The 19,185-nt window shown below is 43.1% G+C and overlaps 2 protein-coding genes across 2 annotated transcripts in view; both read right to left on the bottom strand.

The window, feature by feature from the left end:
* Nucleotides 1-543: 543 nt before the first annotated feature.
* LOC122108560 (10 kDa heat shock protein, mitochondrial-like) lies at nucleotides 544-928 on the bottom strand. Its single transcript, XM_042680538.1, has one exon. The coding sequence runs from the start codon at nucleotides 926-928 to the stop codon at nucleotides 620-622; it is 309 nt and encodes a 102-aa protein (XP_042536472.1). The 3' UTR covers nucleotides 544-619.
* Nucleotides 929-10,251: 9,323 nt separating this feature from the next.
* Nucleotides 10,252-19,185, bottom strand: part of Syap1 (synapse associated protein 1) — a 33,012-nt gene continuing 24,078 nt past the window's right edge. Inside the window, exons 6-9 of the mRNA XM_042680434.1 lie at nucleotides 15,977-16,125; nucleotides 14,147-14,205; nucleotides 13,604-13,751; nucleotides 10,252-10,905 (exon numbers count right to left, since the gene is read on the bottom strand). Of these exons, the coding sequence (XP_042536368.1) occupies nucleotides 10,778-10,905; nucleotides 13,604-13,751; nucleotides 14,147-14,205; nucleotides 15,977-16,125 (484 nt within the window). The 3' untranslated portion in view covers nucleotides 10,252-10,777. The remainder of the gene's footprint in view (nucleotides 10,906-13,603; nucleotides 13,752-14,146; nucleotides 14,206-15,976; nucleotides 16,126-19,185) is intronic.

The raw sequence follows: 19,185 nt of genomic DNA, 5'->3' as shown, positions 1-19,185 counted from the left end.
AGAAGAAATCCTTCTTCCCTTCAGTTTTGTTTGTCTAAGGCATTTTGTCCTGATAATGAAAGTGACTTACATACGTACAAAGAAAGAAAGCAACCAAAGACTCTTAAGGCCTGATACAGCAGGGAAAATGAGGCATGGGAAACCTGGAGCCAGCAATTCTCAGACAAATACTGTACGAACAGAGAGCTTGAGCGAAAATACAGACAGCTAGAGACACTACTTAGGAGGAAGACATGGGAGAATGGAATACATAGTGAGTAACTTTATACATTGCAAGTATACATGGGAGCAGCAGACAGAAAAAAAAGCTAATAATTAATAGGGAGTAGGGGGCAGAATGAAGGAGGTTAAATACTGTCCAAAAACATTATTTGCAACTATGAGCTAGGTGCATGTGACTAACACCTGTAATCCTAGCTTCTCCAGAGACTGAGCTCTGAGGATTGAGATTTGAAGCTAGCCTGTGCAAGGGAAGTCTGTGAGACTCTTTTTTTGTGATATTAGTTTAGTTACTATCAGCTTATTATAAAAAGGAGATATGGAAATTATTTATATGATGAAAGAGCTCAGAACTTCCATGGAATGGGCAGCTTCACATGATGCTATTTTAGTGATGTATTCATTCTACATACTTCCCAAGAATGTCACCATCCCTAAATAAGAAATGATCCTTGTCCTCTAGAACTACTTTGGTGCCTCCATATTCTGGGAGAAGAACTGTAACACCCACTTTCACAATAACTGGCTGAATCTCTCCACTCTTCCCTTTAGAGCCTGATTCCATGGCCACTACTGTGGCTTGCAATACTTTTCCTTGAGAGTTTTCTGGAAGCATAATGCCTCCTTTGGTTACAGTTTCAGCTGCACTTCTTTTGACCAACACTTGGTCAAACAGAGGAAGAAATGTCCTAAATGCTTGTCCAGCCATGACTCTTCCCGTTCGCTACTCAGACTCTCCTGGCACTTGAGCTGAGGCACAAAAGCTCAGGGACGAGGCCTAGGGCCTGGAGTCCAAGCCCCAGGATTGCAACAAAAACATTTCTCCCATATAACTAACATAAGCCAAAAAAAAACTTAAGACACTATTTTTTTTTTTGCTTGAAGTTTGTATAGCAGCAACGTTTAGTAAATTGGAAGGGAAAAAAAAAGGAAAGGAAAAAAAGAGCAGTTCTTTCCTGACCTTGTCAGTGTGCCCAGCTGATTAGCATAATCAGAGACTGAGCAAAGATATCTTAAAAAAGAAAGAAGGAAGGAAGGAAGGAAGGAAAGAAAGAGAAACTTTCCTGGAAATAGAACAGGAAAAATGACTCCTCTGGGCACAAAAAGCTCTTGCAAAGGAAAATACTTAGCTCAAGGATAGACACCTGTCTTGTAGGGAGTATAAAGCAAAACCCATCCTTTGTTTGAAGGGATATTCAGATATCAGTGATATCTGATGTTCAATGAACAGGCTAACCTTGAAATCTCTCTACCCAAATAATAAAACACTGTAATAGCAACAATGATGGAATGTGCCAGGTATCAGAACAAAGGGAGACACTCATTGTAGGATGATTTCGTTTTAACTTTAATAATGAAGGTATTCAACTCAATATATTAAACATAGCAGCTGGGCGCCAGTGGCTCACACCTATAATCCTAGCTACTCAGGAAGCTGAGATCTGAGGATCATGGTTCAAAGCCAGCCCAGGCAGGAAAGTCTATGAGACTTTTATCTCCAATTACGCACCAGAAAACTGGAAGTGGCATTGTGGCTGAAGTGGTAGAACACTCACCTTAAGGCACAGCACCCAGGCCCAGAGTTCAAGCCCTATGACCGACAAAAATAAAGAAAGAAATACATAAATAAATAAGTAAAATATATATCACTTCAAAATATATTTGAGGTAAAAATTATGAATGAAATATATTGCATTCTTTTGTACTAGCTTTTATGTTTTATCTTTTTTGGGCCAGTCCTGGGGCTTGAACTCAGGACGTTAGCACTGTCCTTGAGCTTCTTTTTGCTCAAGGCTAGCACTGTATCACTTGAGCCATAGTGCCACTTCTAGCTTTTTCTGTTTATGTGTTGCTGAGGAATTGAACCCAGGGCTTCATGCATGCTAGGCAAGCACTCTACCACTGAGCCACATTCCCAGCCCCTGTTTTATCTTTTAAAATAACTTTTATTTTCTTTATATTACAAGCGTGTCTGGGCTCCAGTGGCTCATGCCTGTAGTTCTAGCTACTCAGGGGGCTGTGATCTGAGGATGGCGGTTTGAAGCCAGCCTGGGCAGGAAAGTCCATGAGACTCTTATCTCAGAAAAAGCCAGAAGAGGGGCTGGGAAGGTGGCTCAGTGGTGGAGTGCTTGCCTTACATGCATGAGGCCCTGGGTTTGATTCCTCAGGACCACATAAGCAGAAAAAGCCGGAAGTGGTGCTGTGGCTCAAGTAGTAGAGTGCTAGCCTTGAGCACAAAAGCATAGGGACAGGGCTCGGGTTCCCAAGGATAGCATGGTCTAGCAGGCAGAAACCAGGTGCAAGCTACCCCTCCTCCCTTCTAGTTCCAACTGGGACAGAGTAATAAAGTGTTAGCTTCCAAAATAACTAATCAGAGTATACAGCCCAGGGTTTTAGAAAGAGGCCATGGGGGGGCAGGGGAGGGGGAAATGTGTATGTGTGTAAGAGAGGCATAGAGAAAACACCTGAAGAAGAGCTAGATACTTCTTCTGGTGGTGCCACATTCATCCTTCGTTGTCCTGGACTTCATTGTTCAAACTCTTTATTTTTTTTTTTTTCTGGTCGTGGGGCCTGAACTCTGGGCCTGGGTGCTGTCCCTCAGCTCTTCAGCTCAAGGCTAGCGCTCTACCACTGGAGCCACAGCGCCACTTCCGGCTTTTTCTGCTTATGTGGTGCTGAGGAATCAAACCCAGGGCCTCATGCATGCAAGGAAAGCACTCTGCCACGGAGCCACCTTCCCAGCCCTTCCCGGTGCTTCTTTTGCTCAAGGCTAGCAGTCTACCACTTGAGCCATAGAGCCACTTCTGGCTTTTTCTGTGTATGTGGAACTAAGGAATCGAACCCAGTGCTTGGTGCCTGCTAGGCAAGCACTCTACCACTGAGCCACCTTCCCATCCTGTTCCAGCTCTTGATGCAGGAACCCTAGAGGCTCAGCAGCTCTGGCAATGTCGCAGCTCCACTGCCAGGCATTGTTGCTGAGCTACAACACCAAATAGGCCTTTGCCTGCTCCTATAGGGATAGAAGCTAGTGTTTTCTGCTAGCTGGTGAGCCAGAAGAGTTGTGGAGGCCTCTGCCCACTGAGTAACAACAGAAAATTCTGTATCATCTCACACATACCTATATGTGCATATCACATATAGTTTATCACCCTAGTAAATAATTTGAATAACTTGCCTTTTATATTGAACATTTTGTTTTGGTGCGGAGAATTGAACTCAGGGCTTTGTGTATGCTAAGCCCACATGGTGCCACTGAGCTATGTCTGCAGCTGCACGGCACAGATCCATCATTTTAAGCACTCCATAAAATCCTCTACCCAACACAATCCTTTACTAGGCCTCTGCTTGCCTGACTTGGGAGCTGTGAGGGTTAATGTGAAGGGCAATGACTCAGCTTCTTATTTGCATAACCATGGTGCACTGCAAGCAATTGATTTTCAAGTTAAAAGCTGCAGCTTTCCTTTAATGCATTATTTTGTAAAAGGAGACTGTACACATTTAACTGGGAAGACTGAAGCAGGGTTTCTTCCTACCAGGGAGAGCAGTAACTTGGCTTCAATCTTTGCAGAGTTCCTTTAAGCTTGTGCAGATCTTTTGTCTTTCAGTAAAGCTCTCTGACTAGTTTGTGCTCTAGCTGTAATGGATAGTGGCAAGCCTTATATATTTCTTATTTGGTGTCCTGGTTAACTTCTCATTTTCATTTCATTACCCATGATACGTGCCCCTCCTGACCTTTTATTTTTCTAGGTAATGCTTTTGGTGGTAGCCATGCCTTTGAGTTGTACTATTGACACAGTTAAGCTCAAAGCTTATGTATGGGAGGTCAAATTTGTCTTTCCAGGCTTTGCTTTTTCTACTTCTCATTCTGTCGGTGTCCACTCACTTACAACACAGTGTGTGGCTGTTGTTTTTTCCACTCTGGTTCTCACTACGGTGGAATTATAATTTCCACTTGGTGGCTGACTTTGGGTGGGGTGTTGCCTGAGGTCCTTAGAACAACCACCGTCAGGGACATTATTGCCCACTGTCACCTAGCTGTGTATGCCTAAGGATATGTTTCTCTTCAACTTTACTGAGTAATGGTATTTTCCTAAGTGGTTATACCACTTTGTACTTACACTGAGAGGAATAAGAACATATTCAACTTTCATCTCAGTAATGCCATAGTGTTGACATTTTCCTAAAGAGATTAGGGCAGTCTCTCACTAACAGAAGAGTGACATTCTTTTTATTTTATTTTATTTTTGGAAATTTTGTCAAATGTCTGGCTTGTCATTCACCAAACATTTCTCTCAATAGCAACATCCCCATTATGTCATGTGTCTAATAACTTATTTTTGGCCATTGTACATGTGGAATTCATCACTTAAAATATTGCACAGGATTCCATAGTATGGAAGAGCCATCACCAGCTCAAATGGAAGTAAGGAGGTCAGGTCTGGGCGGGGCCATATTGGCCACCTGGTGGATTATAGGTCTGGCATCTTGTCTTCATGCTGGGAGAAGGGGAAGGGACCCACCCCCCCACCCCCCATCACCTGCCTCCCAGGTAATGGGCGTGCCCAGACCCCTGGAGGCAGGGGCAGGCACTTGGCAGATAGGTTACTGAATCTGTCAGTCTAGTGCCTGGTAGTGGGAATTTCCTGAGGATCTGCCCCCTGCGCCGACCTATTTGGGCCCCGACCAGCCTAGCCGCTGGACACCATGCTACGTGTGTCTCAGTGATCATATCCTGTGTCCTGTCTCCTGTCTCCAGTCATCATGGAGTCCCAATTCAGCTCTCCATTGGAGCTGAACTGGCTTGTTGGTATTGTTCTTGTTATTTCTTTCCTCTTTAGCATGTTTCCTAGCTGTGTTATGTGTATTTACATTCTGCATGCCTTTGTAACAACTGGAGGCCCAAAGCCTGTAAACTGTAATAAAGAATCCAATATTATATATTTTAAAATGTGGCTCCTGAGATGATTTACCCTACAACAAAAATCAAGATCCTGTTTTAAGATAGGTGGGTAGTTTCCAATTTTTCTTTTTGTGTGCTGGTCCTAGGGCTTGAACTCCATGCCTGGATACTATCTGTTAGCTTTTTTGCTCAAGGCTAGCACTCTACCACTTGAGACACAGATCCACACTTAAATGCCTTTCTCCCCATACCCATACCAAAAGCAGGTATTAAAAAAAATCTAAATGATGCATGGACTTAATTTTCGAAGGTTCCCTGGGATTGCCACTTCCCAGGAAGCAAGCTGCATGGTCCCTCTCAGCAATCACAGAGTAAGTTACTTAGGATTCAGGGCTCCTGGATGGCATCTTGGCCTCACAGGTGGAAATCAGGTGCCAAAAATATACTGTTGCAGAACATCTTACCTCTGCCCCTCCCTATCCCCCTCTAGTTTTGGAACTTTCCAAGGATCCTAGAAATGAGGTCTTATAGAAGAGACTTGATAGGAATTAACAACCAATTAGAATGGACTTGACCAATAAAGTGTTACTCTCCAAAACACCTAATTATAAACAGAGCCATGCCTGTTGTTGTTGGAAACGTGTGGTTATAGAAAGAAGAATTCCTAGAGTCAGCCACACAGAGAGAGAATAATGGAGATGGAGATGGAGAGACATACAAGCAACCACATAAAAGAAGGGAGCATGAACAAAATTGGCATGATGGTGACAGCCTTCTGGCCAGATGATTCTCTTCTGAATGAAGTTATTTGCACTCATCTTCCATTGTCCTGGACTTCATTTGTTAGATTTCGGAGACAAAAACCCAAGGAGGCTCAGAAGTACTGGCAGTAAAACCAAAACACTGGCAGGAATTGTCTGCTGCTGAGCTGCAGTATGAACTTTCCTGCCACAGCTCTACCTTCAGCTGTTTTAGGTGGCTAATTGGAGATACAAGTCTCATAGACTTTCCTGCTTGGGCTGGCTTCAAACCTCAATCCTCAGATCTCAGCCTCATGAGTAGCTACGATTATAACTGTGAGCCACTGGTGCCAGGCTAATTTTGAACTTAGCCCCTGATAGGGAAGTCCATGAGACTCATCTCCAATAAACTACTCCCCCAAAAAGCCAGAAGTGGAACTCTGGTTCAAGTGGTAGAGTACTAGCGTAGAGCAATAGAAAGTCAGTTATAACACCCAGACCTTAAGTAGAAGCCCTGGCCCGGACTAGGACTTTAGGACTGGCAGCCATTACTTTCTACATAAACTGCTCCAACTGTAAATAAAGTAATATAGTTAGCTATTGTTTATTTATTTTTTGTTGGTTGTGGGGCTTGAACTCTGGGCCTGGGCACTTTCCCTCAGCTCTTCAGCTAAGGCTAGTGCTCTACCACTTGAGCCACAGCACCACTTCCGGTTTTCTGGTGGTTCATTGAAGATAAGAGTCTCACAGACTGTTCCTGCCCAGGCTGGCTTTGAACTGTGATCCTCAGATCTCAGCCTCCTGAGTAGCTAGGATGACAGGTGTGAGCCACCGGCGCCCGGCCATAGTTAGCTTTTTAGTTGAACTCATTGCAACCATGTCAGACAGAAGCTTTATCTCTTCAAGGTCCATTGGCGCTCTGAGGCTGCTAAGGTCCCACAGAAAAAGGCTATGAGAGCCTTGACCACATTTCATAGAAATCATGCTCCTTGGAAATGTGTGGTGTCAGTAGTACACAGCCATACTAGCAGGCCAGGCCTGTTCTTGTTTGAAACGTGTGGTTGTAGAAATACCTGATTTCACAAGATATGTCTTCATTGTCCTGGACTTTAGGTTCTCTTAAATTTGGCAGCATGGCAAGAAGAGTCGGCAGCATAACTGGGATCTGAGATATCAATGAATCAAAACACACTACTGTTCCAGGACACTTAGTGGAAGGGAAAGAATTCATGGAGGTATAGAAACTTCTACTACCTTCATCCCTGAACCAGTGTGAAGCCCATTGGCATCTCTGGGGCAGCCAGCCTAGGGTGGCTGGCTTTGTATTTTTCTGGTCCTGGGACTTGAACTCATGGCCTGGAAACTATCCCTTCGTATTTTTTCTCAAGGCTAATGCTCTACCACTTGAGCCACAGTGCCACTTCTGGCTTTTCTCTAGTAGTTCATTGGCAATAAGTCTCATGGACTTTCTTGCCTGGGCTGGCTTCAAACCTCGATCCTCAGATCCCAGCCTCTTGAATAGCTAGGATTACAGGCTTGAGCCACCGGCACCCGGCTGTCTGATTCTTGAATTACACTGAGTAGGCATATAACTCCCATAGTGCAACAAAATATGTTTTTATTATATTTCATGGAGTCTTTTTTTTTTTTTTTTTGCCAATGCCTGAGGCTTAAACTCAGGGCCGGGGCACTGTCCCTGAGCTTCTTTTGCTCCTGACTAGTAGTCTGCCACTTGAGCCACTTCTGGCTTTTTCTGTGTATGTGGTGCTGAGGAATTGAACCCAGGGCTTCATGCATGCTAGGCGAGCACTCTACCACTGAGCACATTCCCAACCCTGGAGTTTGTTTTATGCTCAATATATCTTGTTAGCGAACCCACTCTCCTCATATAGTAAATACTAAATAATTTACTTCCAACTAGGGTTATAGTTTTCCCTTTAAAGGAACAATTCAAGTTGAATCTGCAGGTTACTTAAGCATCTTGATGAATCCCTATCTGTATGTACAGATCTATTGCTTGGCCGGTCCTGGAGCTTGAACTCAGGTCATGGGTCCTGTCCCTGAGCTTTTTTGCTCAAGGCTAGTGCTCTACCACTTAAGTCACAGCTACACTTTTGCCTTCTTTTTCAAATTGGAGATAAGAGTCTACTGCCCAGGGCTGGCTTTGAACCGGATACTTATGATTACAGATGTGAGCCACCAGTGCCCAGCCTATATCTGTTTTTTTTTTTTTTTGCCAGTCATGGGGCCTGAACTCTGGGCCTGGGCGCTGTCCCTCAGCTCTTCAGCTCAAGGCTAGCACTCTACCACTTGAGCCACAGGGCCACTTCCTGCTTTTTCTGCTTATATGGTGCTGAAGAATCAAACCCAGGGCCTCATGCATGCAAGGCAAGCACTCTACCACTAGGCCATCTTCCCAGCCCTATTTCTGTATTCTTATGATCTGTACAAAACCTTATTTTATCTTTTCATTTCCATGAGCAATGCACCATCAAGTTGGTTTATAATACAGCAAGAGATACTGGCAACAACTTGAAAGACATTGCTGGCCAATTGCATCATGTAAACTGATAGTACTAACCTTGGCATACTTCTATTGGCATTTTAGTGCTTTTTCTTTCTCTGACCTCTTTGCTTTTTTTTTTTTTTTCAGTTCATATGAGCCATGCACTACCAAGTCCTCCTCTGCTTGCATTTAGGATTTTTAGTTGCTTAAAAAACATTTAATGCATTTCTTTTCCACTAGCAAACTTATGAGACAAAATTATTTTCCCTTCATTTGAGCTACTTCAGAAGTTGCCAGTCATCTTGGAAGCCCACCTGCAAGTGGAAATCTTTTGTTTTTGGTCAGTTGTGAGGTTTGAACTCTAGGCCTGGGTGCTGTCCCTGAGCTCTTAAGCTCAAGGCTAGTGTTCTACCACCTGAGCCATAGCACCGCTTCTGGCTTTTTCTGTTTATGTGGTACTGAGGAACCAAACCCAGGACATCATGCATGCTACGCAAGCATTCTATCATTAAGCCACATTCCCAGCCCATGCAAGTAGAAATTTTTTTTTTTTTGGTCCGGTCCTGGGGCCTGAACTCTGGGTTTGGGCTCTGTCCCTCAGCTCTTCAGCTCAAGGCTAGTGCTCATGAGCCACAGCATCACTTCCGGCTTTTTTCTTTTTGCTTATGTGGTGCTGAGGAATGGAACCCAGGGCCTCAGGCATGCAAGGCAAGTGCTCTACCACTGAGCCACCTTCCCAGCCCAAGTGGAAATTTTTTGATGATGGCAGTCAGTGGATTCATAGAACATGAGGCTATTGCAATACTGGCTGGGAGAGGCAGTCTAGCACAGACATTCACATTGCATATCTCCAATGACTAACGAGAGAGTAAAGCTTACATCAAGTCCCAACTCTCATTGAGTACCTTTGCCAAAGGGCCCAAGAATATAAATATATACATTTTTCTTATAAAGCAATGTCTTGGTTTTATTCCCCTTTATGAATTAAAGTCTCTATGAAAAATATGAAAGGGTCAGGAAGTAAAAGTTGAGGAAGTTATCTAACAGTGCTTGCTCTTAAAATTATATTCTCTGAACAACAGGAGCCTATTGGTATAGAAGAATACAAGGATTAATCACTAAGTTCCAGAATTTGTACTTAAGAGGAATATAATTCTAAAGAGAATAATAATGTAGTTAAGACAAAGTTATAACATTCATATGTAATGAGCATTACAATGGGAACAAAAGACTAAGATAAACAGAATACTGAAGACTATTAATACAAAAAAGGTTAACAGAAGGTTCCACTCTACAAAAACCTTGCTGTAAAATCTGTGGTATAGTTTGTTTTTGTTTTTAAATGAGAGCCAGGTGCATATGGCTCTTGTGTGTAGTTCTAGTTACAAAGGAGACTGAGACCTTGAGGATTCAAGGTTAGAAACCAGCCTGAGCATAAAAGTCTAAGAGACTTCATTTCCAATTAACTAGGAAAATGCTGGGCTGGAAGTGTGGCTCAAGCGGTAGCACACCTGTCCAAGTAAGAAGGTAGAGAAAGAGATAGAGAGGAAGTGAGAGAGGAGGGGGAAAAAGGAGGAGGAGGAGGAGGAAGAGGAGGAGGAGGGGAGGGGGGAAGGACGGAGGGAAAGGGTACAAGAGTGAGCAAGGCCCTGAGTTTAGCCCCATATCAGCACTAAAAGAAAAAGACAAAAAAGGCCTATGGAAAAATCAATTTTTAAAAAAGCAAATATTTTTACACAGTATTTATTTTTCTATTTTTAAAAAAATGTCAGTGCTGGATTAAATCCAGGGCCTCGTGCATACTAGGCAAGCACTGGAATACTGAGCTAGAGCCCCAGCCCTGCAGTGTTTCTTAACTGGGTGATGTTTGTAGTATTAGAATTAGCTTAATATTTTACCTTTTGGTCTTTAGATAGAATTTTAGAAAACACCTAGCAAGAAAATAGTTCTGAAAGTGCTTCCGCTTCAGTTCTTTGGTACAATTTGGTCACTCTGATAGTAATTAATCCATTAGGTAAGTACTTAAAACATTCATGTATAACAGAAGTGCAAAGATGCTACACATATTTAGAAAAGCATGACTGAAGAATAAATTATATTTTTGACTTCATCAAAACAAAATTCTAAAATTTTACTTGAAGCTCTGGTGCAAAGATGTCTATATTAGCTATAAGAACAACTATAATTCAATTTATCTGAACAAATGTTACAACCCTTTTCTTGACTATTAGAATAATTGTTGTATATATACTTTTAATGAAAGCAGAAGAGGTAAATTTTAGCTTGAAAAAAAAGAATAATTTTGAATCATATACAGTTATACTCTTGTGTCTTTTGATTCGGTGAATGCCAACATTTAGAATTTAATGTAAGTTTGCACAATGTTTAAGACTCTTTTATTTCCAGAGCTATCTAATTTTCCTCTTCGAGCATCTTCTCAATTTCTTTATCCCAGCTTTCATCCCGCTTCTCAGACTCTGCCACCACTTCATACTCCTGAAGTTCTTGTTGTAGCTCCTTTTCCCAATCAGCAGAATCTTCTACAAGAAACAAAGGGGAAGGAAAACAAAGATTCTCTCTGAATTCTTTTTTTTTTTTTGGGTCCAGTCGCGGGGCCTGAACTCAGGGCCTGGGCGCTGTCCCTCAGCTCTTCAGCTCAAGGCTAGCGCTCTACCACTTGAGCCACAGCACCACTTCTGGCTTTTTTCTTTTTGCTTATGTGGTGCTGAGGAATCAAACCCAGGGCCTCAAGCATGCAAGGCAAGCGCTCTACCACTGAACCACCTTCCCAGCCCTCTCTCTGAATTCTTTTTTTTTTTTTTTAATTTTATTTTATTGTAAAGCTACTATACAGAGGGTTACAGTTACATGTCTCTCTGAATTCTTAAAGCTGGTGATACCAATTCAGTCAACTTTACCAACAAAAGTCCTCATCATAGTAGTTCCTTCTTTCGTTTTTTTTTCCTGTGCTGGAGGTGGAACCCAGGGCTTCCCACAAGCCACAACCCTAGTTCAATGTCTCAGGCATCTTCAGTGTAAGTGCTTAGGAAAATACTTTTCTTTTGCCAGTCCTGGGACTTGAACTCAGGGCCTGGGCACCATCTCTTAACTTTTTTTGCTCAAGGCTGGCACTCTACCACTTGAGCCAGTTTCATTTCTATACTTCTCTGGTTAATTGGAGATAAGAGTCTCATGGACTTCCCTGCCTGAGTTGGCTTTAACCTGGATCTTCAGATCTCAGCCTCCTGAGTAGCTAAAAGTATGACCCACAGGGGCCTGGCTTGGAATGAACTTTTTTTTTTTTGGTCTGGTTGTGGGGCCTGAACTCTGGGCCTGGGCGCTGTCCCTCAGCTCTTCAGCTCAAGGCTAGCGCTCTACCACTTGAGCCACAGCGCCACTTCCGGCTTTTTTCTTTTTGCTTATGTGGTGCTGAGGAATCGAACCCAGGGCCTCAGGCATGCAAGGCAAGCGCTCTACCACTGAGCCACCTTCCCAGCCCTTGGAATGAACTTTTAACAGAGACCAAGGAACAATGTAATTAGAAAGATAAACTTGTTAATGTAGAACCAAAGCTATCAGATAATTGTACATTTTGTTTACCTAAGCTGTTGTTTTTCCTTTTATTTAAATGAGTAATTCATAATATTTGGTTGCAAATTAATTTTTACCACTATGAATGAGGATAATGGTAGCAAAAGCAGTTAACACTTATTTAGGACCTATAGAACTGGGCTCACTCTTTTCTCTTTCTCTCTCTCATGTACACATACACACATACAAAGCACTGTCATACACACACATACCCTTTTAAGTAGCTATAGTTGAAATGAGAATAAAATAAAAGCGTTTTAGTTTTCCTGAAGCAGTGACCAAGGAAAAGACCTTGCATACTGTATGGGAAAGCACCAATCTCACAAGTAATTCATTAAGTGCTTGCTGAGTTCTAAGCTGCATGTGAAGGGACAGAGGCAAGATGGAACTGTCATTAAGTAGCCTACAACTTCTGGTTGAGCCAATATGCAGAATATGATGTAATCCAAATCATCACTCAGGTTGGAATTCAGAGAAAATTCAGTTCCCCTGGAGCAGTAAAGCCTTAGGAATCCTGCTGGCCCCTGTGGCTTCTGCTAGGGGTACAATCACCAGAAAAAAGAGAGACAGCTGCCAGAAATGTATGGGCTTAAGAGCTCCTTGCTTTTGTGATGATCAGAGGCTATGTCTTATCAGAAACCAGTCGGGGTTGGCACTGGGGAGACCGAGACAAGAGGATCAAAAGCTCAAGGCCAGTCTGGGTTACACAGTAAGACTCTATCTCCAGACAGGCTCTGCGGGCCTACACAATACAGGTTTTCACTGACCCGGCTAGTCCCTCACTCCTCCTCCCTTTTCTTCTCAAATCTGTCCTTCAGACTTCTTCCTGGCTGCGGCAGCATGTAGACAGTGTTCAGGTTCCTCTTTCCAGGCTCCTGTTCTAGCTGGCACTCTACACAACTGTGAGGACAGTTGGCCTTCTGGATGCATTTTAAGTCTGAGATGGCATCAGAAAACTCTTCATTTGATAGTGATGGACTCGATCCTTTTGTGTTTCATGCAGTAGGAAGCCAGTAACTTGGCCCAATGGGCCGAAGGAATACAAGAAGTCCCCTCAAGAAATATTGCACATTTCTGCCTAGGATGGCTTTGAACTGCCATCCTCACATCTCAGCCTCCTGAGCAGCTAGAATTTCAGGTGTGAGCCAACAGTGCCTAGCTACAATTAGTTTTTAAAAGGCAGGCTGTTCCTTTCTGGAAATGATGCTCTTTGTGTGCATATTTTCTAGTGGTACTGGGGGTTTGAACTCAAGGCCTTGTGCTTGCTAGGCTGGTACAATGCAGCTGAGATATGCCTCCAGCCCTGTTTTTCACTAGTTACTTTTAGGATTCTCCCAGGCATTTGCTTAAGCTGTAATCTGTCCACCTTTAGGCTCTTCATCCTTGCTGGGATCACAAGTGTGTGCCACTGTGTCCAGTTTCCTGTCCATGGAGATGGAGTCTCACAGACTTTTCTTGTTCAGGCTAGCCTCAAACCCTGATCCTCCAGTTCTCAGCCTCTCACGTAGCTAGAATTACAGTATGAGTCACCAACATCCCTGGCTCAAAGTTTGCAACATATTTTTGACCAATTGCCGTTAACACTTTCACACAATCAACTTTGAAATTTGGGAAAAGGTTAAAGTTTCATTAAAAAAAATTGTTTACCGTCTAGTACAGCTGTCTCCTCTTCCTTTTTGTCAAGTACAAGCTGCTCCATTTCTTTTCTTAAATCTTCCTGATTTAGGTTGCAAGCACCAAAGGCATCACTGACAAATTCTGAAACCCCAGGGCTAGTAGAAATTTCCTCCTCATCCTGAAATGGGACGAGAGCTCTTGTTGGTGTTCTCTATGTGACATGCATGCTTATGGTTGTCTCAGAATTTACTACAACCTAAGTTTTGCTGGCTGTAATACTAACTTGTAGTTGCTTGGTAACTTAATGAGTTACCACCTGAGGCTATTACTCTCCTTCCTAGCTGAGATCACTCTGACCATTTGCTAAAATCCCTAATGAGCACACTGAGAATTATGTATGGCAGTAAATCACCTTGTGTGTCAGCTATAGGTCGTTGACTCTTCTGTACTGGAGTCATCATCTTCCAAACAGATCAACCCATCCTCTTCAGTTTTAAATGGCATCAGAGATAGTTAACCCAGTTACTACATTTCCAGACATTAACTACTAGGTACAATGCAAAACTGTATTACCTCTTGAGATTTAAGCTGAGATTTGATTACGACAGGTGGCGTTTTGGGCCGTACTGCCTCTAAGAAGTGAGAATAAAAGAGACAATAATTGCTTGATTCAGTTCTGAGTATATATTACAATAACAGCTAAAATATCTATAAGTAAAATGATTCTAAATCATTTTCAGAAATAAGCTTTAAGATTGGCTTTTTTTTTCCTTATTTTTTTTGTGCTAGTCCTGGGACTTGAACTCAGGGCTTGGGCACTGTCCCTGAGCTTCTTTTGCTCAAGGCTAGTACTCTACCCCTTGACCCCTTGACAGCACCACGTCTGGCCTTTTCTGTTTATATGGTAATGAGGAACTGAACCCAGGGCTTCATGCATGCTAGGCAAGCACTCTACCACTAAGCCACATTTCTAGCCCCTTCTTATGTATTTTATGAAGAAAACAGTCAGGTGCAACCATCTTGACCTTTTACTTTGAGGGATATTTTTAATATGTTACCATATTCAATGTACCTTCTCTATAAAATTTCCAGCAGGAAGTGATTTGGACTTCAATGTTGGCAAAATTTATTGTGCTCTTTCTTTTAGAATAAAGGGAATAACATTATTTACCAAGTTCTCTGCTACTAGAAAGCAGAAATGAACATGTAACACTCAAGCCTGGTATTCTTTCTCTCAGCTGTGTTTTCTCTAGTTGACTTTAAAGGCAGTAAATGCTTGAATGCTGTCTCATCTCCATTTGCTACACAAGCAGTATTTGATAAAATGGCGTTCAGGAATAAAAGTAATACTAAGGAATGAGAAGGAATGATAGACCATTGGATGGATGTTAACATCTATGCAAAATGACCAATTTTACTGAATGAATTTCTTTTTTTTTGGGGGGGGGGGTCCAGTCGTGGGGCCTGAACTCTGGGCCTGGGTGCTGTCCCTCAGCTCTTCAGCTCAAGGCCAGCGCTCTACCACTTGAGCCACAGTGCCACTTCTGGCTTTTTTCTTTTTTTTTGCTTATGTGGTGCTGAGGAATTGAACCCAGGGCCTCAGGCATGCAAGGCAAGCGCTCTACCTCTGAGCCACCTTCCCAGCCTCTTATTGAATGAATTTCATTTATTTACCTGCCTCTAAATGCAATTTCAGAGGCTTTCCTAGTTATACAACCTGTACTTTTGGACATCCTGTCTTGCTTAATTCCACAAACAAAATTACCCTACTTCTTATGGGATTAGAGTCTGGTGGTGAATTACCTATGTGCAGTAGGTACTCATGAAAATATTAAATTATACAAACACCATTTCTCATTTGTTGGCAAATGGTTGTTGATACTATTGCATCTCATTATAGATGGCAAACGGTTGATGATATTATCAAACACTTTGCCTTACAACCAGGATTCGTATGTCACAAGAATAAAGTGTCAGATGTCTAAATTGACAGTGCCAAGCTCAGAGCTGGTGACTCAGAGTGGACTGGAGCTCTGTTCTATAGATCACACATTCTGAAGAAGCCAGGATGTAAGAAAGTCTAAGACACACAGAGGAGGAGGAGACTAAATCAGAGTGGCAGACAGAAGCTAGAAAAAGTCACATGGTAATGGCAAAAAGAGATGTAGACATTGGAGGGAGAAATAAAAGGAACGAGAAAAGAGAGAGAGAAGAAAAAAAGAAAACACATAAGCTGTGTCAGAGAGACAGCAACAGAGAAGAATGACCACTTCCTTTGAAAAGAAGTTTTCGACATGGCGATGTCAACATATTTGGTACACATACAAGACACTAAGTCACCTAAGAATATTTTTTACAGTAATTATTTTTTTGGCCACAGTGATCGTTTCCTCTGGAGTTTACCTGTCAGGGGCAAACCATCCTCACTGCCATTGCCTTTCTCTTCCTTTCCAGAGGCCTGCTGCTGGGCAGCCAGGGCGGTCAACTGTGCTGACTGCTTAATCAAGGAGACACGGTAAAAGTAGTTTCTCCAAAACACTTCTTCCTTCACCCTTTGAAAGACACATAGGGGCACATGTGAGAATGCTGTACAGCAGAGACTGGAATCAATCGTCTCCCTCTCCCTCTCCTTCTCCCCCTCCCTCTCCTCTCCTCTCTTTCCTCCTACCTTTCTTCTTCCTTTCTTCCCTCCCTCCCTTCCTTCTGCCAGTCCTTCAACTCTGGGCCTGGGCACTGTCTCTGAGCTCTATTTGCTCAAAGCTAGTACTCTACCACTTGAGCCCCAGCTTCACTTCTGGCTTTTTGTGGTTAATTGGAGATAAGTCTCTTGGACTTTCCTGCCCTCAGATCTCAGCCTCCTGAATAGCTAGGATTACAGGCATGAGCTCTTTGTTTCTTTAGTACAACGGATGGAATTCAGAGCTTCACACTTGCACAACACAGGCACTTTACCACAAGAGCTACACCCCTGGCCCCTGGAATGCAAGACATTCAGGAGCACTATGCAATCCCAGTGAGGTTCAAAGGACATTTGCATTTGCTTTACAAGGGAAAGTTGAACAACAGGATAAACACAACAGGGACAGCAACAAAAAGCAAGTTACCGAAAGGCACTGGGACCTCAGCATTTCTAGGTACAAATGACATCAACAGAGCCATTGGCAGAAAGAAAAGGCATGGTGGTAGTAAGGCAGTGTGACTAACCTAGAGCTAGAGGCAGAGCCAGGACTCCAAAGGTATCTCCTGATTCCTGGGCTATTACGTGCTTTTCAGCACTAAGAAAGCACTGTGGGTGTTGTTCTTTATGAAACAAAATGGTTGGTGGCGTACTAAAAACTAGCAACTAGTAAGAGCAATGAGTTGTGAAATGGTTTATAGGAGGTTTTGTGTGTGTGTGTGATGCTGGGAATGGTACTTAGAACATCACACATGTGAGGCAAGGCCTTTGATTGATTAAAAAACAAAAACAAACATAACCCTGGCCAGGCACTGGCGGCTCACACCTGTAACCCTAGCTACACAGGAGACAAATCTTGAGATCTGAGGATCACAGAAGCCAGCCTGTGCAGGAAAGTCCATAAGACTCTTACCTCCAGATAACCACCAAAAATTTGGAAGGACGCTTGGCCTGATGCTTGTGGCTTATGCCTGTGATCCTAGCTACTCAGGAGGCTGAAATCTGAGGATTGTAGTTCAAAGCCAGCCTGGGCATGAAAGTTTTTGAGATTCTTATTTCCAATTAACCACAAAAAAGCTGGAAGTGGAGCTGTGGCTAAAATTGGTAGAGTACTAGTCTTGAGCACAAAAGCTCTAAGACAGCATTCAGGCCCTGAGTTCAAGCCCAGGACAGGTACCAAAAAAAAAAAAAAAAAAAAGCCAGAAGTGTGACTGAAGTCTAGAGTGCTAGCCTTGAGCACAAAAGCTCAGGGGACATGCCCAGGCTCTGAGTTCAAACCACAGGACAATCATAAAAACAAAACAAAACCAAACAGAGGCTGGGAATGTGGCTTAGTGGTAGAGTGATGTCTATCATGCACGAACCCCTGGGTTCCATTCCTCAGTACCACATAAACAGAAAAAGCCAGAAATGGTGCTGTGGCTCAAGTGGTAGAGTGCTAACCTTGAGCAAAAAGAGGCTCAGGGACATGGCCCAGGCCCTGAGTTCAAGTCCCAGGACTGGCCAAAAAAAACCCCCAAAAAACAAAAACAAACAAAAAAAAAACACAGAAAAGCAGAAATACCTAACCCTCCCACCCCTGCTGAATTAAAGTTCAACCAGAGAACTCTCAGTGGTTCTCAAACTTGGCTGCATATTAGACTTGTCTGGCATGCAGTACTGGTGCTCCAAGTGGAGTAAAGTGCTTTGGAATGGAGTGTGAGAGCCAAGCAGGGAGAGAAGGGAGTCCAAGTAGAGGAGAGAATGGAGGCAAAAGAGCTTGGTTACCTGCAGAGAGATTAAAAAGGCAAAAAGATTAAAGGTAGAAAAGGGAGTTAGAAAGATGGCAGGAGGAAAAATGGCAGTGATCTTCCTTGTTAGGTATCACAAGCACAGAGTGGCGGAGTGTTCATTGCACGGATACATAAATGAGCACATACACACTCACTAGCTATGTCCTCTGACAGGGTGAGGAAGAGTGACAACCGCAATGGCCAAGGAGAACACTAGGTGCTTTCTAAATACTATTTTCCACTAAAAGGGGCAAGCACTCACTCCATGGAAAATGGCTGATCCTAGGATTACAGAAGGGAAAGAACAAGATGAGCCTGGAGAGAAAATAAGCATTTAACAGTGATGGGGATGAGTTGAATCGACAGAAGTCAGTTTCAGCTGGTTGCTGCTCGCCGAAAGGATAATTTGAGCATCAATAAATAATAACAGGTTGTCCACTACATAGAAAGCATGAGTCAGGCTGGGAAGGTGGCTCAGTGGTAGAGTGCTTGTGTAGCATGCATGAAGCCCTGGGTTCGATTCCTCAGTACCACATAAACAGAAAAAAGCCAGAAGTGGCACTGTGGCTCAAGTGGTAGAGTGCTAGCCTTGAGCAAAAGAAGCTCAGGGACAGTGCCTAAGCCCTGAGTTCAAGCCCCAGGATAAAAAAAAAAATGCATGAGTTGCCAGGCACTGGTGGCTCACGCCTGTAATCCTAGCTACTCAGGAGGCTGAGATCTGAGGATTGTGGTTCAAAGCCAACTTAGGAAGGAAAGTCTGTGAAACTGGTACCTCCAATTAACCACCAGAAAAGTGGAAGTCGAGCTGTGGTTCAAAGTGGTAGAGTGCTAGCTTTGAATAAAAGGGCTCAGAGACAGCAACCATGCCCTGAATTCTAGCCTCATGACTGACCCCCCCAAAAAAGTCTTAATGGATAGAAATATAAGAATGCATAGAATATTTGCTGAAGAATGTAGTATTAATAGTTCCAAAAGTCCCTGCTAGCCGGGTGCTGGTGGCTCACACCTGTAATCCTAGCTACTCAGGAGGTTGAGATCTGATGATCGTGGTTCAAAGCCAGCCTGGGCTTGGAAAGACCATGAGACTCCCATCTCCAATAAACCACCAGAAAACTGGAAGTGGCACTGTAGCTCAAGTGGTAGAGCGCTGGCCTTGAGTTGAA

Source organism: Dipodomys spectabilis, unplaced genomic scaffold (assembly GCF_019054845.1).
Source record: "Dipodomys spectabilis isolate Male_0828 unplaced genomic scaffold, ASM1905484v1 ptg000061l, whole genome shotgun sequence".
Lineage (NCBI taxonomy): Eukaryota > Metazoa > Chordata > Mammalia > Rodentia > Heteromyidae > Dipodomys > Dipodomys spectabilis.
Note: the sequence above shows the minus strand (reverse complement) of the source record. Positions and strands in the feature narration are given on the sequence as shown.